This window comes from Orbicella faveolata, unplaced genomic scaffold (assembly GCF_042242905.1).
Source record: "Orbicella faveolata isolate gen_17 unplaced genomic scaffold, um_ofav_v1 contig_47, whole genome shotgun sequence".
NCBI lineage: Eukaryota > Metazoa > Cnidaria > Anthozoa > Scleractinia > Merulinidae > Orbicella > Orbicella faveolata.
This window is the reverse complement of record NW_028301577.1, coordinates 15,695,124-15,722,500: the sequence shown is the minus strand read 5'-3', so window position 1 is coordinate 15,722,500 and position 27,377 is coordinate 15,695,124. Positions and strand designations below refer to the sequence as shown.

The following is a 27,377-nucleotide window of genomic DNA, read 5'->3' as shown; positions in this document are numbered from 1 at the left end:
CCTCACCCTCACTTTTCTCTCTACTCACACCAACATCACCTACATCATTTTATGATGAGAGATGATTAATATTGAGCTAATAAGGAGACATCACCTTGAAAGCCCTTTCCAGGAAAATATATGGTTACTAAAGGTATGAGACAGGCCACAGCTGCTGGAAGTCTGGGCCTGTCTAAAAAAAAGTTTTTTATGTAAAGTTAGTAGTGATAATAATTCGATTTTCCTTTTTTTGTGTAGCTTTGGTGGGATAACAATCAACACAGAGAAGGAGAAATGCAAAAATGAAGAAGAATTTGAAAGAAAACTTGTTTGTAAGTCTTTGCTGTTTTTAGTGGATAAACTCATGATCAGTCAAGTAGTGCTTTTTACCTTTAACTCTTACATGTAATTCTTACAGTCTATCAGATTAGTTTTAAGTGAGTTATTAAAAATCAAAGATTCTACTGCAAGTCAATGGCAAGAACAAGATAAAAGCATGTAACTAGGGTCTGCTAAATCTGCGAGCCACGGTGTGAGCCATGCGAGTCATGCGAGTCATGTGAGTCATGCAAGCCATTTATGCGAGTATTTTTTTTTTCTTCAACTGGTCTGGGAGGTCGTCGACTTTTCACCAAGAAACATAAATCTCGTGCCCGACTATCACTAAACTATCGCTATAAACCGCTCGCCCGCCATCTTGAAAGCGGAGATGACCCTGGGGACGAGTATAAACGGTACAACCTTGCCCCTAGGGTACTCTCTCTTTCCGGGCCTGGGAAATTAATTTTAAATAAAAATTTAGCTACAAAAGTGCCTACAATTGAAATATTCCCAAAAGAAAATCCTAATCTCGCTTCGGTTACCAGAACTATTGCTGGTACGGCAAATATGAAAAATGCTCTAAACATCTGCACATCGTGCCAAGTCTTGCATCATAGTAATGGCTACCCTGAGTGTGATGAATTTTTTTCTTTGTTTCATATTTTTGTTGTTTGGAGAAAATTTTGTGTATTCAAATCGCCCAGGATCTGCAAAAAATAAAAACGATGCGTCAAAAATTTATTAAGGTTCAGGACTAAAGTAAAGAAATTTTCTGAGAGAAACGTACGGCTCCACTGCCCCACCGCTACTCGAATGGGTAAGTGAATGGTATCCATTGGCACCTGTCATTCATTGATATCCACATTGAAAATCAGTCAAGAAAAAAGAGAACAGTACTTCAGGGCAACTCCGTGTATTGGCGTCAAGAATGGTGAGTGAATCGCGTAATTTTTACAGGTTCGCTCTGTAGTGAATCAGAGTTACCAAAACTTTGTCGGTTGGCTGACTGTGCATGTGGTTGTCCCTTCCCTTAGAATTTAATATTGCAAGAATTTAATATTGCGATCTTATTCATCTTGTTCCGTTGCTCTTGTTCTTGTTCTCATGTGAATGTAAATGTAACAAATAAAAAATCTTAACATTTTTACTAGGGCTCACACGACTCGCATGACTCCCATGGCTCGCATGGCTCGCCCTTTGGCTCGCATGGCTCGCTGGCTCGCAGGTTTATAAAACTCATGTAACTATGCTATTCTGTGACTCTGATTAATGAAACTAAACTGATTAAATAATATTGTCAAACGTATCAAACTGATTTTCCTTTTATCATCGCCCTTATTCCAGTGTTTTTTTTTTCAGCATCATTGGCAACATTCAAACAAAGTGCTATTAGAGGTGTTTGGCTGAGGATATCAATTGATAATTCCTCATTTATTCCTATTGCCATTAAGGTACAAAGCAGCTCTAAGTTAAGGGGTAGTGAAATAGCTGTCAAACGGTTAAAAAAATGTCTTTTACCTATCCTTTTCAAAAGAAGATGTGAAAGCAATAAACAAGTATAGCTGCAGTACTTTAATTCACTCTCTTGTTTATTGTGAACTTTGTCATATTGCTATTGTTTTTTGTGTGAAATAAGCAAACAATCAATATAGATGGTATTGTAATTTTCTCCTCTTTTAATGAAGATACTCATTTTGGAGTAAAAGGAAATGAATAACCCTAAAGAATATTCTACCACTGTTTTCACCATTGTTTAATGTCAGTTATTAAATTATTGAATCCTTCCAGCTGGTGTCTCAATGGAATCAAACATAAATTATGGAGTATAGTATGACATTGTGTATAATTTTAATTAGTTTTAATTATTATTATTTTAATTTATTATTAGGTACATAATGTATGATTTAATAAGAGTGATTGGTTTTTTTTTACATGCTGTACAGAATGTTTGTTATGTTCCATTTCAGCATGGTTTTGTTTTTCATCATACATATCCAACTTATATTGTGTTGACTCAATGGCTTCCTGAAGATGAACAAAACACCCTTCCAAGTTTTGCCACAAGCTACCTTGGTATGTACTATATTTGCCCTCATTAATTGCCGGGCCCCAAATAACACTGCATTTTACCTTCATTTGCTGTAATTGTTTTTCAGGAGCTGGTGGGCTAGTTATCAATGACAAAAACCAGCTGTTAGCTGTTTGTGAACGGTTCAGTAAAAAGAAGCATTGGAAACTTCCTGGAGGGATGGTAGACAGAGGTGAAAATTTAGTACATTGTTTTTCAGCTCAATGATTTGTCTGTTTGATAGAATTTTTTGTGGTTGTTTGAATTGTTATTTCCAAATTCAGATTCAACTATGATCAGACACTACAAACTGTACCCTGTTGTTATCCTATGAAAGGAGTAAACACTGTGCTTCTGTAGTATGCCACAATGGGTGATTCCAAAAAATATCCATACCCTACCATGGGCGGCATGAACATTTTAACCCCCCTTATGTTTGGAAATTCCAAAATGCTCTACCCCCTATGCTCTGTGAAGAGTAGATCATATTGATACCAGTGGAAGACAAAGGTAAAGTTCATGATGTACCGTTACCAACCATATTGAAAATTATGTTCATTGAGTAAGTGCTGACCACTAGTCATACAGCCTACAGATCTGTCAGGCATTCCATTTGGAAACATGAGACTGGTGTGAGTTTTTCACACACTACATTATGCCAAAGATTCCAGAAATTTTGGTTGGAAGTCAAATAGAAAGATCCATTTTCATTCTTTTGACCGGAATATTTGGGATCACCTTTGGAGGTGGTCCACTTATTTCAGTCTGAATATTCCGACTGAAATTCACCGTTCCATTTTTGACAAACAGGTTTTTTGTCCTACTTCTCTTCACTTACGTAGGGAATTTGGAAAAGGAATAAAAGATGGTGAGAGCCATTCCCCTTAGTTGGCCCAGTTTAATCGGAAAATGGGGTTCCATTTTCCTTGGGTATTCCCTCTGATCTCTGACCGGTCGGTTTGGCATAATGGAAAGCACCCCATCAATCAACAATTTTAGATCAGAAAGAAACACAGACTTGTTTTATATTTTATTAATCTATCAACTAATTCAGGCCTCTTTGATGTGAAGCTCGCTGCAGAACCCATCCTCTCACTCATCTGCATGAACGCCAACACCTATCTGGTTGGTCTTTATCCTGCATCCGTGGTCGATTCGTACTTGATTTTCAAACTAGAAAAGGATGACAGATCAACAATTTCAAGCAAAGCTTTCGTCATCTTCCCCCTCTGGAAATTAAGAGCTGAAACCTCACCCATGCATTTGGAATTCAAAACTGCATTACACCCCCTCTTCCCCGTGCCTTCAGAATTCCAGTCCAAGAAACCTCCCTCTCCCTCAGAATTCCAAGATGCTGCCTGTTGTATGGTATGGATATTTTCTGGAATCACCCAATAATTATGCTTTTTCCTTATAATTTGATGTAACAGGATAATCCAGTGTTTTGATTGAGAGAATTTTTACTCTTTGTCAGATTTGATTAATAATTACATGTATGAACCAAAATATAAACCATGGCTTACCTAAACTACCCTAAACGTGGTTAGGTATATAAATTGTGATGCCCTGTGACTGTTGTATGACAGTTGACTGTAATGATGTTAAGAATGTTCATTGTTTTTTTTACAGGGGAAGACATTGTCGATGCTGTTAGGAGGGAGGTCTTAGAGGAAACCGGCATTCAAACCAAATTTGTTTCTCTTATTTGTTTTCGTCACATGTTAAACTTCCGGTTTGGCTGTTCAGACATCTACTTCATTTGTCATCTAAAACCTTTAACCCAGGATATTAATGTAGAGCCAAGAGAAATCACTGATGCACAGTGGATGGACGTAAGTGAAATGATTGCCAACTCTGTCTGCCTTTTTTGCCTTTGTACATCTAGTTTCATAAATTAAATTAAAGTTGCTTGAAGATTCAATAATTCAGCATCCAGACACGTACATCAGCTTGCAAAGGAAGAACTGACTAAATTAACATGTACTGGGAGTGGTACATTTTTCTATAGGGCCATTGGATTGGATGATAAAGTCACAATCATGTGTGATGGACAAGTATCATATTTTGGACTTTTTCGCTAGCTGATAAAAGACCTCTAAGCTAGCATAAAATGGTTCTATCTTGCCTGGAGGGCAACCTGGAAAGACAATTTTATTTGTACCTTGATTTGCTCTGAGTAGAGCTTTTATTATGAATGAAACATATACTAGTATCCTTCAGATCAATGATAGCTATTTCTTTGGGCGTGTAAACACTAAATCTTCTTCATTATCCACTCATTTGATTTCTGAGAGGGAATAAATGAAGATTTATGATACAAATCATTTACTAAGGGCTTTTCCAAAAATCCCAGGTGGTAACTCATCAGTTATGTCACACTTTTTGATGGTTATTGATTTCCTGTATCATTAACTGGCTTGTGTTGCAGTGGATTGAGGTGGTAGAATTAGGCAGAAGTAATGTCCTGCCAATCAACGCATGGGTAGCGTGAATCGTTTTAAGGTGGCTTACTACAGTTTTTTGGAGACTCAGTAGCACACGCTACAATTGCCTGCCAGACGTCAGTTTTAGTCGCGCATACAAAAATGATGCAAGTAACCCTAAGAAAAAACAAAAACAACTTCAGGACCTTAAAGGCATGAAATCACTTCGGTACATAGCGATAGTTTCAAGCTGCTTTCAAACATGTGTTTAAGCCTAGGGCCAATAAAATATGACAGAAAAGGTCCATAAACAACCGGTAAAAGAGCTTTAATTTACTCTTGCTTTCTTGTACGCCATACATGGTGTCACATGAGCGTGCCCATAACTAAAGGGCATGCGCAGTTCAATTCTCATCCGAGGTTGTAAAAGTAATTCTTTCATGAAGGATTGCTCGAAAACCTACCGTACAACCCATGATGAAATTTTCATGGTTGATTTTAGGGGTGAATCGCATTTAGAGCCAAATTTTTTAAAAAAATCTGTAAGACAGATTTTAAGCTATTTTTGATTTCACATTTTCTTAGTTTCTGAAAGATCTCTTTTGCAGATTTTTATTTTACGTTGCATGAATGTTAAATCAGAGCCAATTTCTTATTCCTGAAATTTTGAGATGGGGTCATACAGGTGAATTTTGAGAAAAACGTGATTTAACCTACTAGTGCCCAGTCTCTCCTGAGGTACTTGGTCATTCATTTTGGCCATTTATTGAGGTTTAAACTGTTCGAGTTTCACCTAGAATGGTAAAAGACTTAAGCAAACAGTAAATAGAGAAAGGAAAAACATTTTGGGGCATTTTTGGAAAGAGTTAGAAGTTGGGCTGTTATAATCCATCAAAACTGTAGTAAGCCACCTTAATAGGGCAAAATTGGAGATGATTGTGCAAAGTCATGTCACTTGCTAAAATACACCTGCACATGAGCTTTACATTTTTTGATAGAAAAGAGTATGAAAATGATATAATGACATTACATGAAAGTGAAATTGTCAGCATTGATCAATTCTTCACTTTAAAAAGCAAATCTTCTACAGGTGCTATGGATAAAAATTTAAAAGGTTCCATAAAAACTACATGTGTGAACCCCTTAGGTGGTACCTTAAAGGTTTTACATGCTTTCTCATTTCTGTTGTCATGTGTCATATAGGGACCCCCTGATTATTTCCCTGCTGTCAGTTTCTCCACTAACTTCCACCATTAACATAGTTTTACCTAATATTATTGTTCTCTTTTGTAGTTGGATGAATATATAGCAAGCCCACTGGTTAATGACTCAAATCGTTTAATTGCGGTGGCTTACAAGAACAATTTTCATAACAATGATGACTTCAAAATTGAAACAAAGAAAGTGCAAGTTGGTAGAACGGTTGGAACTCTCTTTAGCTTACATCAGTACGATCAGTGCAAAGATCAGAATAGAGAAGGTGGGAACTGATCGCATCCATGATAGAGAATACCAAGTCAGTGGACCATAGTCATTAATAAAATAATGTTTACTTTATGTAGGGTACATCAAAATATAAAATTGGTGTTTGAGTCAAAGGGTTTGTTCCTTTTCCATGGCTTTGGCTCAATATCACAGCCATTTTTATGGTTATACATCCTGCCTTGCTAGTGAGGTTACAAGTCTTTTTAGCATTCTTCACAATTAATTTTTTTCTACTTGGTTAAAAATTGTTAATTATTCTGCATATATGTAATTGCAAATGAAGTACAATACAATTTCAGGATCATTATTAGGTGTTTTGGTGTGGGGAAGTAGGCGGAAAGGGGGGAATTAAGAGAAGAAAAGTTACAGTCAGGGAGAGGAAAGCAGCAAAAATACCTTCCTTCCTTCCTTCCTTCCTTCCTTCCTTCCTTCCTCTTCTTTCCTACCTCCCTATCCGACCTATCCTTAGGAAGGGCTAATAATGAACTTTTGTGAAGTATTGTGTTGTAGTTGATATTTTGAGAGTAAAAACTTTGAGAGTAAAAGTGTCTTATCCTGTCACTGTGTTTAACCCTTTGAATACCAATGATGCATATACGCATAATTAATGGTTGTGCTCTTTGTACCACTTGTGACGTCATCAATTTAAATGTCATCAGATATTCTTGATAAGCAGATAGTAGAACTAGGTTAGGCCTTTCCGTACAATGGTCAGGTTTAGATATTGACGACATTCCAACGTTGTAAATCAAAAAACAACGTTATCGATCAGTTTTAGTGCAGAAACGGTGGTAAAATGGTCCACTATGCCTATGATTGATCAGGGTCCATTTCTAGGCTTCGCCCGTAATTAACACCCAACTTTTCACAGCAGCCACAAAGAACATGCAACGCAAAAGGTAGCCAGAGTAAAAGGGCCGAGAAAAAAAGAAAGGAAAGGGGCAACAAACAACATTGAGAATAGGTAATGGCAAACAAAAAAAAATTGACTTATGCACATGCCCGCAATTGAAATATTGTTCAATTTTGTACGTAATCCTCAAAAAATCTCTCCTTTTGGTAAGAAAAAGCTTTCTTAGCAAAACTTAGGCTTATTTAGCATCATGGCAAACAAAAAAACCTGACTTAACGGTTAAAAACAGTATTTTTTGGCGGAAGTTTGGTATTCAAAGGGTTAATTCTCGTTTACGTGCTTCCTAGACTGTTTGTATAGGTAATCATATGGTTTTGAGTTCAATTTGGAATTAATTTGCATGAGTGAGTTTGCATGAGCCGCTTCGGCGAGTGTAATTTCAGTTTTTTGAAAAATTCACAAGTGCAAATTAATTCCAATTTTAAACAAGGAAAACCATATGATTACTTATTAATAGTTTAAGTTTATGGCATCCATAAACTGATGTTAATGAGACCTGAGAGACCATATCTCAAAGACAGGCACACACATTCTGCATTATAACACTTTATTTCAGAGACATGTAACACTACGAACCTCCTGTCACTTTCGTAGGTAAATCTCAGTAACATGAGTAACATGCCACCAATTCCTGATCTCAAAGTCCATCAGGGATTCCAAGTTGAAAACAATCACCCCCTTTAGATATCACAACAAACCTTTCATTTCCTAAGAAAGGCCACTGTTATCTACATCTGTAATAGACGGTGTATCAATGGTTCCAGTCATGTCTCTCACGTGTCCACCTCATGCCCCTGACCTCTAGTCAAGCACACGTTCCTCGTTGTATTCAGTCTTCTTGTTTGTGCTGATCCTTCGCCACTAATTTTTCTTTCCCCCCCCTCCCCCCATGACTGGAACCCTTGCTCCAGACATTTTAACCCTTGATACTACGCTTTAGGACAATCTTTAAGCGAGTAAACAAAATCATTTAGATCTATAGAAATGTTCACCATGAATAAGGCTAATACTTTGTCTTTCCCCCCTCCCCCCCCCCCCCAAAAGAAAGGGCAAGCTTTGACACTACAATTCAGAACGTCGTGGATAGATAATGAACATTACTATTCTGTTACTTTTAGAAAAACACATATCCGTATATACTTATAGATATTATTTGTTTATAAAAAAAAAATTGTGCCATTAATGGTCATAGGCTATGGCTATCTGTCTCTTAGCAAGCCTTAGACCTTGTCATTCAGAGTGCAATGAACAGAGGCTTTGTATTCTGGTGAGTTTCTGTTGTTTGTTAATAAAGAACGGAGGCAGGGAAGTGCACCCATTAGCTGCACTTTACCCCACAGTAAGGCTCTAGCCCACTGGAGACAGGTCCGGAGAAATTACCTATTCCAAGGTGGCTACCCCCAGTACCACCTGATCTGTACTCCCCCAAGGAGGGGCTCTCCCTCCTGGTTCCCTCAGTCCCCCGGGACTGTGGGATATGGGCCTCACCCCTGGAGGCAGGTCTGGATCTTTTATTCCAGGGTGGCTACCCCTGGTACCACCTGATCTGCACTCCCCCAGGAGGGCCCCTTCCTGGGCCCCTACTTCCCAGTCGTCCTTCCCTGCCACCGACATTTTACCCACAGCCAGTGTGTTATCTCCTAAATGTAGTATCATTAGTGGCAGCTCAGACCAGGCCTCAAAAGAGGATCATTAAATATAAACACGAAAAAATTTGCGTTGGGGAAGTGCCGGAAGACCTTTCTTGAAGCCATTTTTTCTCATTCAAGAAAACTTTTTTCAAAGTTTCTGCCCAAAATTTCCGTCATCATTTTGCATAATGTCATTGGCTTCGAAAATTTCCTATTGTCTTTTAGGCAATCAGAATCCGGAATTACGATGTGTAATTTGCACTGGTGTTACACTTTTTGCACCGGTGTCACACTTTTTGCACTGGTGTTACACTTCAACTACACTGCCCTTTGCCAATCAGAATCGAGTAATTTTTTCACATATATTATTAGAAATGATATCAGCAACTAGGTGATCGCTATTTAGTTTGTCCACTAATAACTCGCCATAATCATAACTATTACAAAGTTCTCGAAACTGATTGGTAAATGGCAAGCTGTATTGTAGCATTTATAGGACAGTGTACGTGTCATGCCTGGTGTTATTAGACACGTGTCATTTGCACGCGCAGTTGTAAAACAGTTACACCTGAATGGGTTCCCTCTTAGAAATTTTGGAAGTTGTTTCAATGGCCAATTCCCTCTATGAGACTCACCTGCAGGGAATCATGGTAGTTGTATTCATCAAAACAAATATCCAGTACAAGCTGATGAATACAACTACCATGAATCCTGCAAGTGCATCTCATAGAGGCAATGGGCCATTACTTTTACTTGGCAAAAAAGTAAACCTCTTGACTTCTCTCAAATTTTGTTATAGTTAACATTAATTAATTGATAATAGGACTTTGCGTCGTCCAATTCAGTCTGTAATCACACTTTGCGTTCGTCCGATTTTGTTATAAACATTTCTGATTACAGACCTCATTGGAATCCACTCAATATGGTATTTATACCGTTACAATTGCTCCTAACCGGGAAAAACGTTGCCATTAACGATCAGGGCACTCTAACCATGAGCACTGACATTCCGTGTGCATTTTTTATGATTATATCCAATGTGGGCTCTAAAAAAACACTGATCCTTTCGTGTGAGGAATATTGGATAATTAAAAAATGAACAAAGAAATGAAAGTGTTCATGGTCAGAGGGTCCTTCACTGTAAAGGTTTCAAATATGTTACAGGGAAAAGAGTGAATTTGACTTATTTACAATACTAATTCCTTTGACATTCACAAATAAAAAAGAAATGAACAGTTAATGATTTCAAGTTGAACCCCACCCAAATGATCCCACGGGTAAATATTGTGGCACTATTTCCTCGGATAGATTTAACCCTTTTCAAAGCCAGTGGCGGATCTAGGGGAGGGGCCCGCTTCCCCACCCCTTATTGTGGGTAAAACAAATCGCAGGTGGAAGAAAAGCCGGCAGGATAAGCAAAAAAAAAAAGCGCGCCCCCTTAGCTCAAGGTCTGGATCCGCCACTGAAAGCCTTTCGCCCTTTGCTGCAGAAGATCACAAGACTAAGGCCCCGACCACACTAATGCGTTTTCGTATGAGAACGCATACTTTTTGATGCTTTTTCGCCTATAGTCCGCACTAAAGCGACCAAAAACGCTGATGAAAACGGAGGTTTTCGAAGACGGTTTCAAAAGACGGGCCTTTTGGGAACGCATCATTTTGAAAACGCTTCGTTCCTAGTGTGGACAGGTCAAAACGGCTTTTGAAAACGGTGCAGAAAAAAGCGTCCTTTCTATCAGCGTTTTCGGGCATTTTAGTGCGGACGGTGGGCGAAAATGTATCCAAGTCTGCATTTTCATGCGAAAACGACTTAGTTTGGACAGGTGAAAACAAACCGAAATCGCTTATGTGGACAAAAATATCTTTCTTCGTTTTCGTTGAGACAAATACGGATACTTTTAAAAAACGCATTAGTGTGGTCGCGGTCTAAGGGAAACGCTACGTTCGTTTCGGATACGTCACCTATATCAGTTGACCGTGAAGGCCTGGGAGAAACCGGTGCAGGAACTGGCAACAACGTAGGTAGCGAGGCAACCTGAAAAGTCATACTTGAGCCCAGAGCCTTTTGATCCATGCCAATCTAGACCGCAGAGCGCGCGCTTCTGTCAGCTCTGACAGCACGCCCAACGCTCCAGGAAAATCACTCCAGGAAATACTGGCTCCAGTTTGAATGGGCGTTTTCTTCCATGTTCGATAACGGTTTCTAAAGATGCTGATAGAAACGTATCGTGGCCTCTAGGAAGCACGTTACAAAAGAGGTGGAAATGTGGCTACGTTGGCTCCATATCACGCGCTTTGACGTCTAATGCAGAACTAGCGAGACAGTCGAAAATAGTGCAGAGTTCAAGGTACAACACTTAACCCCAGTTACTTACATGAAGGTGATAAGCTATCTCCCATCTCAGCCTTATGTACATGGCCATAGTGGAAGAATAAACCCCCACCAATAATAGATAACTGCTTCCAGTTGTTCTCGAAGCAGTTGGTCAGTAATGTACGACAACTCCAACAATACTCAACTTTGGTGTAATGGATTTCAAGCTTTTCTCATATAGGCTCACAAATTCCGATTAATTATCAAACATTCAGCGTAGGCTGAGATAGAGGGCGATAAAATAACCAACAACGCATCCAGTTTTAGCAATGATTTCATGTTTGAACTTGAGATAATGAAAGACGTTTACTTCTAATTCTTTGCAAAAACAAAAACAAAAAAAACACGGCAACCAACTTCTGCAGTATGGGGCTTCAAATTTATTATCAAAAAGAGTTTCCAAAGTGTCAAACACTATCGAACCGGTGAGGTCCTACTGTGAGACATACTTGAACTAATCAACTACTGTACATATGAAACGTTTTCAGTTCGTAAATAGTTACAAATAATTGGCATTCACTCCGTTTCATCGTCAGTCAAATCTGAAGTGTCTGCTGTAGAGCTGTGTTGACTTGTACCTTCAGTTTCGACATCTGTATTCTTAGTTGCACATTCTGCAGGGACATTAGAGTCTACGCCATCGAGATTGTCTTCATATGGTGTGGGGCTTGTCGCCAAATCAGATTCACTTGCGATACTCGAGTGGCGGGAAGAAAAGAAATCTGATTCACCTTCTGTTGTAAAATTGCTCTCGTCATCTGCGTATAGCCCGTCGTCTTCGCTTACACTGCGATTGAAGCTTTTGGCTCCTTTCATCTGAAATTTAGGTTTCCCTTTTGCTGTTGGTTTCTCTTTTGAATTTTCATCCTCAATCTCGTCCTCACCATCGGCTGAGGGACGCGCACTTTTGAGCATTTCAATAGTTTTCAGCAACTCTTGATTCTGTAACATTAACTTGTCTGCACGTTCTTGCTCTTCCATGGCAAAAGTGTTAGCTATCTGAACAGCACAGCGCATATCATCTTGAAGGACTTCGGCGTCTCGAAGTTTTTCTTCAGTTTCGTCGTTAACCGCTTCAAGTCGAGAAATTATATCATTCGACTGTCGGAGTTGTTCGTCGGATTTTGCGAGCAAGGTTTGTAAGGTCTTTATTCCTTCCAAATGATTTTCCACTTCCGCAGCCGCCCTTTTAAGACTTCCATGGGACGGTTTCGTCCTGATTTCCATTGCAGAGTCTCTCCTTTTGAGCAGGTAACGGCGTAACGACTCCACCTCAGCTTGTAGATGTTGTTTCTCTCGGCATACTCGATCGAGATTTGACTTAACAGTTGACGCTTGTCGCTTGAGAAGACGCTCGCCAGGGGGAGGTTTTCGGAGCCTTGATTCAACGCCATTGCCAATGTTCTTGTCTTGCACATCACCTACAATTAAAACTACCTCGATGAGCGGTAACAATAAGCCTACGAAAGCTGACGAATTGCTAACGAACACCGAAACAACACGCGAAATTCGTCTATGTTCGCAGGCTATGTTAGAATGGGGACTGTGTAAAGGTTCCGCGTCAGTTTTAAGGTGCTTTTTCACTGAGCAGACCAGGGCATTTTTCAGTCGTGCAATTTTCCAATTGCATGAAAAGTCCTCCATTTCTGGTTCTCTGTTTGTCGCGTTTTGACGCAGAGTCGCGTGACAAAGAGAGGGCCAGAACTGGACTAAATGAAAAATTGTAAAGATGAAGACAATAGAGTGTTTGTCTAATGGTTACCCCTGGAAATTTTTTGTTCTAATTAACTTCATATAAGCCCTCCGAAAAGGAAATTTTTGTTCAAATAAACTTCATAAAAGCCCTCGAACTTCGATTTCGGGCAAATATTTGTTTTTTAGAACAAAGAATTTCCGCGGGCAACTATCAGTCTATTGATCCTCAACAGAAACCGGCAAACTGTTGTTTATATAGTACCACGTGAAAAAGTCTCACCAAAGTCATCCATGTTCACAAACACAAACTTCCTCGTTTTGTTAAAACTCGGTGAGTTTGATCAGACTTTCTCCCTTTCATAACTCATTACGAAAAAAATATTTCACAATTGGCAGTGAAAATCCCTGTAAGAGCAAGGTAAGTTTAGTTCCCACCGATCAGACAAACATTACTAGAAGGTGACTGTTCACAGACTAAAAGTTCTTGTGTTGTATATCTTACCAGACGTATCACTGCCTCTGTTATTCAGGCGCTCCTTGAGTTTTCCAAGGTCATTTTCGATAGATGCCACTAAGTTTGCCAGCTGCAGATCTCTATCGTTAGCAGGTGATTGCGTCTCTTCCGGTTGTCCCTTTTGTCCGAACTGATTATCTGGAGTTGGGTGTATCACGGCTTTATCATTAAGTTGGGGTTTACTCCTGTTTTCATCTTCACCGTCTGATGACAACGAAGCGTCAGAATCTTCCTCGTTCGATGTTGCTTCACTAGCTTTGTCTTCTGCTTGAGTGAACGACTGTGCACGCGCAATAATTTGGTCCAGATCTAGTTGTGGCAATGGAGACACGGGTGGTATTGGCTCAGGGTTCCTCATTTCAAGGCACTGCAAAAGCGCTAGCTTCTCGTCTTGAACTTGCCTAAGGGATTCCCTCATATTTTCTCTATCGATTTCAACCTCCTGAAGCCGGGCTTGCAAGGTTTCTTTATCTTGCTTCGATCTCTTTGACAAAGCGGAGTAATCTTCCTCGAGTTTATCAAAGTTTGCCTTGAGGGAATCAAACTCTTCGCATAACTTATCAAGACTTGATAGCAACTCTTCTTTCTCCTCATTGGCTTCACTTAAAAGTGTTTTGAACTGTTTGTGCTCAGTTTTAATTTTCTTTATATGCAATCCAGATTGGGACGAGATCTCCATGTCCGTATCTTCTTGTTCACTCTCGCTTTCTTCTTCGCCCTCCGTTCGTTCGGAACTATAACTATATTCCGACTCGGACAAAGATAATTGAAATCGAAACTTCAGTTGTTCTCTGCGAGAAATGGAATCGGGAGTGCGAGAATCTTCACTCATGTTTCCTTTCTCTTGATTTTCATCGTCACGGTTATTTTCAGACTCTTCGCTAGACATGTTTTCTTCTTCCTCCTCGTCTTCCTCTTTGACAACGTCCACTTCGTGACCAGAATGAAGGTTCAAAATACTCAACAACAGAGTCTGCTTTTCTTCCTGAAGTCTTCCAACTTCATCTTCCAAATCGATTACTTTTTTCTCTGCTTCTACAAGGTTGGACTCCATTTTCACCAGTTCCTTGTTCTGTTCTTTTGACATTTGTAAACTCTGTACGTCTTCTCTGTAAGAAAGGACGTACTTAAGATACTTAGCTTCGCGTCTCAACTCGTTTCTTTCCTCTACAGCGTCATCTCGATCACTTTCTGTTTTCTGCAAAGAAGCCTTAAGCGCGTCCAAATTGGATTTTAGACATACTCGTTGTTCTTCAAGGCTGATACATCTCAAACATACAGCAGGCTTGTTTTGCTCATTCGCTGTGTTTGGCGTTGAAGGCAATTCACTTGTTTCACCTGGCTTTTTATTTTCTTCTATACTGGGTTCAACTGTCAGCTTGCTTTCTTCAGCCTCATTTAGAATCAATTGTACCGACATTAACTCGTCACATTGTGTATCTTTATCAAGCGTCCCGACATTGCAGGACACTTGCGTTTCTTTCTCAACTTTTTCAGTCTTGTGTATTTCCAAACCATCGATAACCTTTTCCAAACCACCAACACAGTTTCTCATTCTTTCAACAAGTTCACTTCCGCTCTCAATGATTTGCATTTGTAAGCATTTGTTTTCGTCTTTCAGCAGTATAACAGAATCTTTTAAAGATTGCAAGCCTTGTATCAGTGTTGAAATCGTACTCCTTGATTGACTCTCTTTCGATACCAAGGCTGCGTTCGAAATTGTCAATTTTTCAATGTCCTCGTGGCACTTTGTAATCGTTTGTATCTTTTCTTCATTTTCTCGCACCAGAGTAGATTTCGATTCCTCAAGCGAATGGTTTTGTTTTTTAAGCTCTTCGAGCTCTTGTTGGCTGTTTTCCAGTGCTATCATCAATTTATCGTGTCTCACCTGGAGTTCATTTTTTTCTTCTCTTTGTTTCTCCAAATTCAGATTTAAAGACTGCAGTTCACTTGACTTTATCGCGTTTTCCTGGACGACTTCGTTGAATTGCTTTTGTAGATGAAGTTTTTCCTTTTCTAATAGTGGTACAACGTCAAGGCGGTGTTCCATTCCTTGTATTTTCTCCATCAGTTCAAGCTTTTCAGCCTCGAGCTCTTTAACTTTATTTTTCACTGACTCGTGGTCAGGCTTTGATTTCGCTGTCAACAGATGACATAATACCATTAGAAGCCTATTTATGACATTTGCAGACTGCAGACTGCATTTAATCCTAAATAGCACTCTGATTACCCCGAAAAATGCTCGGGTTAGCCTGTTTACGGTTAGCTCTTGGTAATGACAGCATGATCGCGTCGTAAATTTGACCAATGTCTTCTTTCTCTTTAGCCTCAAAGGCAGACATCTTTTTGGCTCGTCACGCACTCGAAACTACTTTCTCTTGAAAGAGAGAAAATATATGCAAATGATGATGGCGTGCTTGGAAATGGAAAAGAACGGCCCACAGAAATCATCTGTTTTTATTTTTAAAAAATAATAGGCTTTGAATTTGGAATTATTTTTTGTTGTAAGTTGATTAGTTTTTCATTTAGTCATGCATACGTTACCTTTTGTATCATTTGCGGCAACCACTGAAGGTTTCTTCTTTCCATGAATCCTACAAAACCCAAAGCAAAGTTTAAATTAATGACTAAAACTAAATTTATATACCTCTGACTAATCGAGTTCGAGGTCCGTACTGTAAGTTATGGACCGAGTTTTTTCTCCTTTCGAATTATGGCCGAAGCGCGAAGCGCGCGGGCCATACATAAATCGAAGGGGGTAAAAACGAGGATCCGTAGCATACAGTACGGACCGAGAAGACGAGGCTAGTTAGATATTTATTATATCTCTACTCTGTGTCTGACGGGTTCAACAACAGTCTATTCATGCGGAACGGCTTCAAATTTCTGACGCACGTCGAAAGCAAAACGAGTCAATTTGAAATCGTTGTTAAGTCGTTAACACGTTTAATACACAATTTAAAGTGACGAAATGTTTTAAACTTTTAATGTGGCTAAATATGATTTAGGCAAAGTTAGACTCAAACCAATGCAGTCAGCGGTTTCCCGTTTTACAGTACGTGACTTGCGGGACGGCCCTTTGGAGATTTGCAGGGCTGTTGTGTCACATTGCATTGCACGTACTGTACTGCCAGCTGATCGTTACGGATCGTTTGCTTTGTACTTTGGCGAATCTTTGCGGATTCTCGCCCCTTCCCGTCCCTCCCTCTTGGTTGCTGGTCTCTAGGTAAGTGTGGGTCAGGTAAGTTGTTTCCACTGATTCATTCAGTGTGACGGTGCCAGTTAGCGGCTGCTTTTGGGGGTGGTTCCCACTTCCAGGGTTGCCATGGATACCTCCCCTTCCGCTTACGGCTTCTGCTCCCCGCTAACCTTTTAGGCACCAGTTCCAAAGCTCATCTATTTGTGATGAGTTTAAGTTGCTCTAAGAGTTAAGAACACTCGGCGATAAATCACGAAATATTTTGGCAACAAAAACAGAATTAAATTTCAGCGGGCCGTACAGGAGAATACGGCCCGCTAAATTGACCAATCACAGCGCACGTAGTAACTGAGAAACATAATGAAGACTCTTATTTACTTTCTATACGCCCGCATATACACATCCATGCATATACAGGCATTCATTTAACCAGCGGTCGTTTATTTCCAAGTCCTCGAAAATTGCGAGACGGGAGGCCAAATGAAAAACATAACATCTTAAACACCATCATAGCCGACTTACTTTTCAGCGATAAGTGGGTCTGAATGAGGTCTGTTGTGACTTTCTTTGTTTTTCGGCTCAGCTGTCTTTCGAGTTCCATTAAGACCCTTGCTCACATCTTTAGGAGTCGCATTTCGTCTCATGAGTTTCGGAGAAGTTGCAGGACTTCTTGATTTTGGTGTTCCGGCAGGACTCGGCGGAGTATTGGAGGGACCTGGAGTCAATTTAGTTTTATCCCCTGCTGTGAAGGACTTCGCTCTTGCCTTGCCTAAAGAGTTGTAATATATAGGTTTAGCCAAACCTAAAAGCGGCGCTCCTGATTGCAATAAGTTAACCATAAAGGGAAAAAAAAGGAATGTGCTTTTTTTTGGATCAGAAACTCAAATAATGATAAATTCTTCGCAGTTAATTGTTCAGCGTATGCACAAGGAATATCTCGGGGAAAAAAGTCAACAACGCGCCAGGGCCTAATTCACGCGGAAATTTTGCCTTTGTACGCAGGCCCCCCCCCCCCCCCCCCCTGGCCCCCTTTCTCCCTCAGAGCAGTAACCTGGCTTGAGTCATCGATTCCATCGACAACCAGTATCTGGGCAAAGGTTCGAAAAAAACAGCTCTCAATCTGATCCCGCGATATGATCACGTGTTACTGGTCAGCATATACCTTTATTTGACAGCTGTCAATTGAAGATAACATGGATGTCCAATATCAAAGATGTACCTATGGTAATGGTGCTACTCTCTCATTTTTCAGGGTATCGAGCTCAGCTCGCACACGCACAGTGCAAGTGGCATAGGGACGTCCGGACAACCAAAATTTTTAGATCGATTACCAAATTTTCAAAGGTATGAGCCTCCGCTCGCGCGCTTACGGCGCGCAGGAGCTCCGCTAAAAATATAATAGAAGCATGTAAATGCATTTAAGGTGGGTTTCATTGACCATATTTCTGAATGAGAATAAATTTCCGTTCAATTCAGTCGTTTCTCCGATTCTAGCATAGACGAAAGATATCCCAAGCACTCTGCTCAAGGACCAGAATCTTGGGAAATAGTTCGGAATAATGATGTCACATATTTTCGCGTCAAGGTCTATAACAATATAAAGAAATGACGGACGCTGATGCTGGCAGTGAAAAATATTGATATAATTTTGATCATCGAATTAAAAGAGTGAATTTTATTTCATTTTATTTCTTTGAGAGAAATAAAATACATTTTCTTGGTGTTTCTATCGAATTACTCATAAACGTTCGTGAAAACACGAAAAAGCTGTGGAGAGACTCGCTTGCATTCCCACAGATTTTCTCATTCTATTAAACTTCAGTGTATTTCTATGACTCGATGGAGCTACGAAAAATGTTATTTACTTCTCAATTAAACGTGATCGATCTTACAGAGTGTTAAGTGTGGTAAACGAGCGTAGCCTGCGAGTGTACACCCCGCCGCCCCTCCCCCTCCCGCCCCCCGCATGCTGTTAAGAAGGGAGAGCCAATGTTAACCTAGGCAAGGCTTTCCAAGAATCTGAGAAGTTACACAAAGTAAAGAACGAAATTTCAGAAGCAAAATAATGGTCAGGGCGGCATTTCTGGAATAATCCGGAACACTGTATATTGTGCTATCTTATCATTCCGGAATAAGGTCAATCGATCACACCCTTAATATTCCAATAGAAGCATCGGATGGAACAAAAACTCAATAGATCAAATCAATAAAGCAATCAAAAAAAATGTCTGCATAAATATTTACCCAATTCCAGGGAAAACGTAACTTTGCTAAAATTGTTCAAAACATTGCAGTTCTTAATATTCATAAATTTTTGATTTTATGTTTTTTTTTACGTGTCTAGTTACCAACAACTTTTTTTAGCAGGTTACATCAACATTCACTATCAAATTGATTGTTGCTGTTTTGAAATTTCGAAGAGCAGTTATTCTAACTTGAAAATTTTATTGTCACGAAATAAGCATCACAGCAAGTATATGTAAAGTCATCGTTCACTCGAAGGGTTAATATAAGCTGAACGATGGTATTTTCGATAGACCGCGTTCCGTATACTGTTCATTGTTTATGCGCAACAACCTTGCTAAAGGCTTGCCTATTTCAGTGGGTGATTCCGACAGATTACAGGGAATTGGAAAGGAACTGAACACCTACACTGATATGCACACGCAGGAAATAGCAAATGTTCATCGGCTTTCACATGTTCTTTATCGTACATTCAGATAAACAGCGAGATAGCCTTGATCTGACGTGTCACGGAAATCGAAAGAATTAAATCACTTCCTCCTCGTGATCACGCACATTTGTTTCATCACCGGCTTTGTTCCTAGCACAGCCTAACTTCGACGAGTAAGCGATAAAGTTCACTGATTGAACTTGACATTTCGTATTATTTAAAAATGCGCATTGATGTAATGCACAAACACGGTTCCAGAAAATAAAACAGACAAGGATGCCATACCTATGACACATACAGTGGTCCGATATTGGTCGCCACACAGACGAATGACTCCGTGCGATGTGTTCAGTCTCTTGTTACTCAGTTGTAAATGGAGAACAAATTAACAAGCGGTAGAGACTGCCGTTTTCACGAAACAAAACTGTGGCAAGAGAACTGTTTGAAGAGCTTATCGAGCTACAGATGACCAAAGAATAACATTACTTTGGCTTGAATCAACACACTATTGACATAAGAATGAAAAGCATGAAAAGAATTTGATGAGGTGAGCTTTGTTTTTCAAGACGCAAATGTTGTCCGCTGTAACTGATAGCCAAAGAAATGTGAAAAATTATAAAGCAAACAACCGACAGGAGATCAATCGTCTGACGCTACTATAAACACATCGCTGCAGTCGTCCGCTTGACGTCTTTTTCCTTTCTCACGACGTCATGTTACCAATAAAATTTCCTTGCTGGGTTTAACAACAAGTGGTTGTGCCGATTGCGTAGGAATTCTTTCAGCACTGAAAGCACCCTAATCGGTCATGTTTTTATAATTCTTTACGTAAAACTGAACTTTTTTCATTTCGTTCATTTGTATTCATTAATACGTGGTTGCCAAAACAGTAAAATAACATCGACACGAAACCGTGCCTACTACACGGGGTTGTTCCGTGAAATCTGTAAACACGTTAGCCTCTTAGCGTTCAGTTAACTTAAAACTTTACCTGCTGTTGGGCCTTTCAATGCAGTCGAATTCACTGGTTTATCCATGGCTTTATGTTTACTAGCTTCTTTGCCCATGGTTTTTGACCGCTGTTCCTTTGAAACTCCTGAAGCTTGAACCTTCTCCCTGCTATGGTTTTCTGTAGAGCGAAAGTTCAATCGTACAGACAGGTTATAGATCCATTAGTCAGTGACACAGAGTCTTAGAAAGCAATTTCTGCTGTATCGAGTACGGTAGATCACAACAGATTCTTGTGTGTATGTTTATCGATGAACATATTCCCCTTTGGCATTTCTAAAATGCGCCGGTCTGCCCTGTCACGCGATATTGCTATTTCCCGGCGTAGTGAGTCCTAAGTCTCTAATCATTTCCTTCTTATTTCTGTTCAACACTTGAAAACAATCGTCAATTCTTTCTATAATTCACGACACCTCATAGACGCTCAACAGCATTATCAAAGCTAATCGTTATTTAAATATAATTTTTTGGCTCACTGCGGTCGACTGATTTTGAAGTCATTCCATTAGGATATTTTAAACACGCATTTATCTGAAAAATTCTTCAACAAGCGCATATCATGAATAAATTAGTTTAGTATAAATCTACTTGCGATCTATCAAGAATGCCGCTCTCTGATTAGCTACACTATTCACTATCTATTCTGTTATAGATAGTGAGTAGCGTAACAGTGTCCGCTTGCTAACAAACTGGCGGCCACTTCTTTGCAATTTGGAAGTGTTAGTGAGGAGGATTTAGATAAAGTTTGAACGACTAGTAGATTTATACTAAAACAATTAGATTATTCGCTCTCGATTTCTTTGCGGGATAGTTGACTCGACCGTATCACGCAATAGAAATCTCGAGCTCACAATCCAATTTCTTACATGTCATTTAAACTCGGACGGAGCGAAAATTCATACCATGTCAAAATAAACCAAAAGATCGCGCTAATCACTCGTGTTATAAAACCCCTTTGTAAAATTTTGGCATTCATAAAAAAAACATCAGTCAGGATAGTGTGACTGGTTGGTCGATCCCTTTACATATATTTGAATACATTATAACACAAGGAAAACTTCTTGGCCTTGTCAACTGGCGACAATGTGAACCAAAGGGAAATAAACGCCTTGCCAAGATAATGTTTCGGCTCTCAACCAATCAGGGGCGAATACACAGCACTGGGTTGTTCGACTTAACGCTAACGCAGGATTAAAAGTTACCCGAAGGAACAATTTTTCTTGCATGAAAATGTTTTTCACTCCTTAAGTTTTGTACAGTTTGTGATTATTCAAACTCAAAACTCAGGGATAAACAATGTAAACAGAAAACCTCACCGCAAATATAAAAAACTGAAATCAAAATTCTCGTGAATCCTGGGTTAGCTTAATCGGGTTTTGAACAATCGGGTCAAATTTAAGTCCAGTGCGTGCCTTATTTAGTTCGCACACTACACATTTAGAACCAGTTTTAATTTCCTCACAAATTCATATCATAAAAACATAGACCACCAGCAAGAAGACAGGAAACTACGCTGAAGAAGTTCTTCACATACCCTCTACAAATGGATGTGAAACAAACTTTTCCTCCATTTCGAATGGCTCTTACTAATTGTAACGGTTTAATCCCTTTCCTATATACTTGATGGCAAAATATGCATTAATTACCCACCTTTAAATAGCTTTCGCTTGTCCGGTGTAGGAGAGGGATGTACACGAGGCTTGGTAGCTGTAGCTGCTCTTCCATCGGTCATATCTTGAGAGACACCCTTGTCACCATCTGGACAGACGAATGAAGAACTTTCCACTGGAATTGACGGCTCCGAAGATATTATTTCATTCATAGCGGAAGAAGAAGTCTTTTCCGTTTTCCTCTCCATCGTGAGTGATTCAGATACGCTCACGGAATTCGAGCTCTGTAATTTGGGCGTTTCTTGAAGGAGGGGAACTGAACCTGCGTGTACAAGCACTCCTGTGGTTTGCTTGTCGAGTAAAGATGTCGGCAGTAGCTGGTTGTCAAAAGAGGATAACACAGACACACCAGCACCGTTTTCATCCACTTGAAATGGCACACATATGGAAACAGAAGATGACCAAGCATTTGACTGCTGCTCTGGTCTGGAGGACGGCTGCTGACCGTGGACTTGGAAAGGTATAGACACCATCACTGAGTCAGACACCAACTTTGGACTTAAAGGTGAACTTGGTGTGATATCCTTCGTACAAGTGTAAGATGGAGACATAGATACCACCATGGCATGTGATCCATTGCTAATTTTTTCATTATGTTCTGGGCAAGACAAGTGTCTTGGCGGGAAATCTATTCGCTTACTAAGTGATTGGGTGCCTTGTTCTGCGCGGTTTCTGTCCAGTGGCTGAGAGGACAATTTAGAGCTACTTTTACTTCCCTTTGTGTCTTCTTCAACATTGTCTAATCCAGCTTGTTCCATATCAGCATTTCCAAGCACTTGCCAGTCTTCAACATAATGTGGCAACAGTTTGTCTTGCTCGTTCGATTTCACTTCAGAACATTTGTCGTTAGAATATGAAGGGGAGCAATTCTGATTCGGCGTGTCAAAATGATAACTCGGACTTTTAACTACAACAGAACTTGGCCTTTGCGACTTGGACTTTGTGGACGACAAGTCCTCTATCATACCTTCTGAATACTGTTTTGGATGCTGAACGGAAGGCCCCGACGAACTAACAGCGCTGTTTTGTTGTTCTCGTCCATCATTCTTTTCCCCGAGGAACAATTTCTCTTGTGTTTGTCGTTTATTCAATACGGACAAAATGGTGGTTCGTGCTTTCTTCTTGAGGATGTTACCATTGCTGGGAAACGCTGACTGCTTTGAAGGAGCTTCGAGAGGAAAAAAGGAGACCGTGTTACGTAGAATTAACCTCGATTTCACAGGTAGGGTCAGGGATAAAAGAAAACGAGGAGCTCGTGAGAAAGTTCAACAAACATGGAAACAGTTGAGGGAAGAGAATCCCGTCAAGTTCTTCAGGCTAACCGATAACTATTGAAACAATTAACAAGGTGCACGAATACAAAATCCAGGCTGCTTTGGAATTTCCCTTCAATTATCAATTATTCTTGGAAATTCCAGTCAAATGGTCCATGACTGGTCTAAACCGATCACGCGATGTATTAGATGCAAATATAACCAAACCAGTGAATACGGCTTTGCATGCGCTCAACTCTGAATATACTTTATGCGTTCACTCCACTTTCTCAGGAGTAAAAAGCAGAATTTGTCTCTAAATTAGGACGCTAGACCTCTTTGCACACGTGTTCAGCAATGCAAGTAGCTTTACTCACATTCCTGATTCAACAGGTAAAACACGATTGTTTTTGGCCGATTGCCTTAGGCTACTGAACGACTGTTCCTGTGCCTTTCTTGATCGCATTTACCTTTGAAAAGGATTTTCGAAATTTCGTTCTAAAGGAGGATAAATATCATCAATTTAGAGTGGTAAATCCAATTCACGCCCTCCTTGATGAATAACTGTTAATTAACTACACCCAAAATGATATTTCCCAGATTATAAAGCTTGAATTTAGGGGAGATTAAAATACCTTTATCAGATTTGGAGTTGTGTTGTGACTTGGAAAACATGGCTTGAAATATCCAGGCTGAAGATTTCTTTCTCACAGAATTTCGTGTCTTCCCCTCAACCTTTGACAATTCCTCATCAAATGTGCCAGCGCTCTCTTGATCTTCTTTTGATTACTTGCCTTTAACAAAACGAACTGTTGCACCAAAACTTGTTTTCGAGTAGACTTTTCCTTCAAAGACGAATGTAACAATCAACGCTTGTTAGGTAGGTATACAAGAAAACTACACAATTGTCTGGCAATAAATGGGACCAAGGTTGTTGCATGGAATCTGGAATAAAATTAAGGGTCGCAGCAACACACCCTGAAAGAAATCGGAATAGGTCAACAAGGTTGGCGTACGCCAACCTTTACTACCTCGTGGAATGTCACTACAGGGATAGCTGTAAAACCAAGGGATGAACCAACGAGTGCAGTGCTCTAATTTCACAACTGCTAAGCTGTGTGTATAATTGCTATAATCATTCATGTCTTTAAATCTTTCTCTGCAGTTCATGATCAAATATATGTTTATACATATGTTCACTTAAATACAAATCATGGCGAACACACAGCCATGTGCACATGTAAAGACCCGATAGAGCATAACTTTTTGTCTGATTCACAATACTAGCATCGCAGAATTATTTCGCACAGCTTCTAAAGGACCACATAAATCGCATTGACGCATAATTAATCAATCTTAACACCGACCACAGAAAGTATTATTTTTCTGATAATAACTGAGGCATGATAACATTGCAAAAAAAATCTGAAAAAGTGCAAAACAAAAAAAAACAATTTATCGTGACTTTACAGTGCTGTTTATCGTTCTACATTATCAATACCGATACTCCTTCACACGTCAACGAGTTTTCTTGTACACTTTCTATTTTCATGTCACTTCCGCGATTTCCTTCAAAAACATGGACTGATGGCTGCTGATATTTAGCAAATAATATCAGTTTAAACAACAGTACAGTGTTTACCGTAATTTAAACTAAAATATGTATCGTGTTTATCAAAACGAAGTATTTGTGAAATGCAGTGGGCGGTCGTTGGTGTTACGCATTAAGGAGTCGACTGTGAAATAAAGATGAATGTGGCAAATATAAAATATATGAACTCATCACGGAATATAACAAGTTAACACCTAAAGCGAAAACACTTGAACTTAAACTTGACAGTATTAAATTTGAGGCTTTTCTAATATATAAAGCCTGGAATAAAGATATGATCCCTACAGCTAACCGTAGGAATAGTAAAGCCTTTTACAATATCTCCTCCAACGAAGATTCTGTTCTCTCAAGTCGAAGATATCAAGAATTTAAAAACCTCTATCAGAAAATAGGAAATCTAAAACAAAAAGTTTTAATTTAATTACGATTTCACTTTTAAGAGACAGGATAAACAGTGTAATAATCTCGCATTGACGGGGTCAATATGTTCGGCATTGTGTTACAAAACAAATAAAAAAGTGTGATATAATTTCTACATTGAAGCGAGGCGTTATAAGCAGTACATTCATCAGCACAGACTATCTAACCCAACAAGATCTAATGCACGTAAATACTTTTCGCATTGAACCTTCCTGGCGTAGGAAAACCAAGTGAAAGTCACCTCTCAGCGAGAAACCGAATTTGTCGTGTTGCCTTATTTCATCCAGTGAAACATTTCTCGACGCGAATTGAAAGAAAGTTACCGAAAAAATCGCAGTGATCAGCCGTGAATTAATCCATCTCTGTATTAAAAGAGAAGACCAAATAAAACTTTAAAAACTTAATAGCCCATAATAGCGCAATGTGTAAAGTGTGAACAAATTAGCTCGAAGAACAAAGACAAACATGGCTGGTTCGAAACGACTCTTGCAATCATAATAAACACTGACTTGCACATAATAACCTCGCATTTTTAGCTGACTGGTGTCGACAGCTTTCACGTGTATATCGGAAGCTGTTAGACGGTTCCCGAGGTAGTGAGGTTGGGCTACTCAGTTGCTTAACTTTCAGTGTTTGCTCGTGATGTTTGAATGATTCATTAAATCAAAGATTGGTCGCGATCATGCAAAATTCACTCTACAACAATGACCTAAACATATTGACCGTTGAGTGAAAAGTGTATAAATGTGACGAGAACTGCAAAATTCAACAAGGTTATTATCGTACAACGGGACTACACAAAATACTCGAGTTCAAATAGTCCAAACAACACAGTGATAAAGTCTTGAACACTTAAACCGCTTGAAAGCTAAATTTGTACATACACACAATAAAGTAAAGTAAAGCAGCTATCCTTTTCGGAGACGGAACAGTTCTCGTGCGTTTGACAATTAATGTCGGTACGAAGTCTAGCCTGCTCACAGAATCAGAGCTGAACTTGCCACAATCAGGTTCAGGGATACCAAACAACTGGGAAAGTATCGTGATCAACTGAACATCAAATTTAACGTAAATCTGTCAGTAATATCAACAAGACCGAAGATAAAATTTGTTCGATGCTGCACCTACATAAAATCGGACTAAGCTATTTCATAGTGTGGTGCCAGATAACGTCATACTGCGAGAAACTGTTGCAATGGCTACAGCACAAACCGCTCCAATCTGCGCAAGAAACGCTGAACGGCAACAAACCAATATCAACTTCACGAAATAACAATTTGAAAGCGAGCAGTCGGTACATACCCCGATTGTTGAAATCCTTGTCAAACGTGCAATGCAAAGTGGACTGGATTAATCAGAACAAAACTTAACGGCAGCGATCAACGGAGGGTCGAGGAGAGTTATTGACAAGCTGCGTTAAGACAACTGTTCCTGTCGATAAACGCTTGGATGCACTCAGTAGCACCGCTTTCTTGAATTTAAATGACCCGAGGGAATGTGCTAAGTCGCTAGCTGTGAACACGCACAAAGAACTCGTGCTTGGTGTAGAAAAACAGAGCTAAGCCGCTAGCGATCAGCTCATTGTCAAAGGTTACGGCGCAATTTTACACTCAGCGGGTATTCCTTGAGATATGGAATGAATGGAATGCAATATTATACCTGCACGACTCAATCATATTGTTCATTCGTAGAAATTGAACCCTAGTTCGAACAGGACTGTCTGCAAAGCCCGGGGGGGGGGGGTACTTTGGGAATTTCTGGTTGGGGATGTGCCGCTGTGACCCTAGAACCCTTAGCCTATACCAGAGCTAGTTCAGCTGAATTTTGCTGACCTATACTAGAGTAAACTCCCCAAATCCCCCCATCTATTGACACTGTTGAGGCTGATTTGCGTAAATTTAAACTTGCCGATTTGATTTTTTTATATTTTTGAGTGGCAATTTCTGGTTTCCTTACTCCAGATAAAACCTTAAACCAACCAGTCAGTTTTGTGAAAAATGATACCCTATTCTAGACCCAAACGCTCTGATTTACATACCCTATCCTAGAGTAAACTGCTTGAATACCATACCCTTCACAGCGGCACATACCTACATAGCCCATATATGGCAGTGCCTCCCCCCCCCGGGCTGCAAAGAA

General features: G+C 39.7%; 2 protein-coding genes across 3 annotated transcripts in view; one reads left to right on the top strand and one right to left on the bottom strand.

Annotated features, from left to right (window-relative positions):
• The window catches only part of LOC110054683 (uncharacterized), an 11,610-nt gene extending 1,550 nt beyond the window's left edge, over positions 1-10,060 (top strand). Inside the window, exons 2-7 of the mRNA XM_020761038.2 lie at positions 238-311; positions 1,660-1,751; positions 2,268-2,373; positions 2,457-2,561; positions 3,998-4,200; positions 6,085-10,060. Coding sequence (XP_020616697.2) covers positions 238-311; positions 1,660-1,751; positions 2,268-2,373; positions 2,457-2,561; positions 3,998-4,200; positions 6,085-6,282 — 778 coding nt within the window. The 3' untranslated portion in view covers positions 6,283-10,060. The remainder of the gene's footprint in view (positions 1-237; positions 312-1,659; positions 1,752-2,267; positions 2,374-2,456; positions 2,562-3,997; positions 4,201-6,084) is intronic.
• Positions 10,061-11,550: 1,490 nt separating this feature from the next.
• Positions 11,551-26,846, bottom strand: LOC110054678 (uncharacterized). Of its 2 annotated transcripts, XM_089280381.1 has the most exons (9): positions 26,541-26,846; positions 25,433-25,600; positions 23,842-24,051; positions 21,934-23,121; positions 20,267-20,404; positions 17,124-17,370; positions 15,947-15,996; positions 13,391-15,541; positions 11,551-12,614 (listed from the first exon to the last, which is right to left on the bottom strand). In XM_089280381.1, the coding sequence occupies exons 3-9, from the start codon at positions 23,879-23,881 to the stop codon at positions 11,710-11,712; spliced, it is 4,719 nt and encodes a 1,572-aa protein (XP_089136507.1). In that variant the 5' UTR covers positions 23,882-24,051; positions 25,433-25,600; positions 26,541-26,846; the 3' UTR covers positions 11,551-11,709. The 2 variants fall into 2 exon arrangements, with proteins under 2 accessions (XP_089136507.1, XP_020616688.2); XM_020761029.2 differs by lacking the exon at positions 25,433-25,600.
• Positions 26,847-27,377: the final 531 nt, after the last annotated feature.

Excerpts from the sequence above, each read along its gene's own strand:
- LOC110054678 (XM_089280381.1), bottom strand. The coding sequence starts at position 23,881 with ATGTTTTCCAAGTCACAACACAACTCCAAATCTGATAAAG. Across the intron at positions 23,122-23,841 it reads CAACTCCAAATCTGATAAAG|CTCCTTCAAAGCAGTCAGCG; the intron begins GTATTTTAATCT and ends TTCCTCTCGAAG. Across the intron at positions 17,371-20,266 it reads ATTGAAAGGCCCAACAGCAG|GCAAGGCAAGAGCGAAGTCC; the intron begins GTAAAGTTTTAA and ends ACAACTCTTTAG.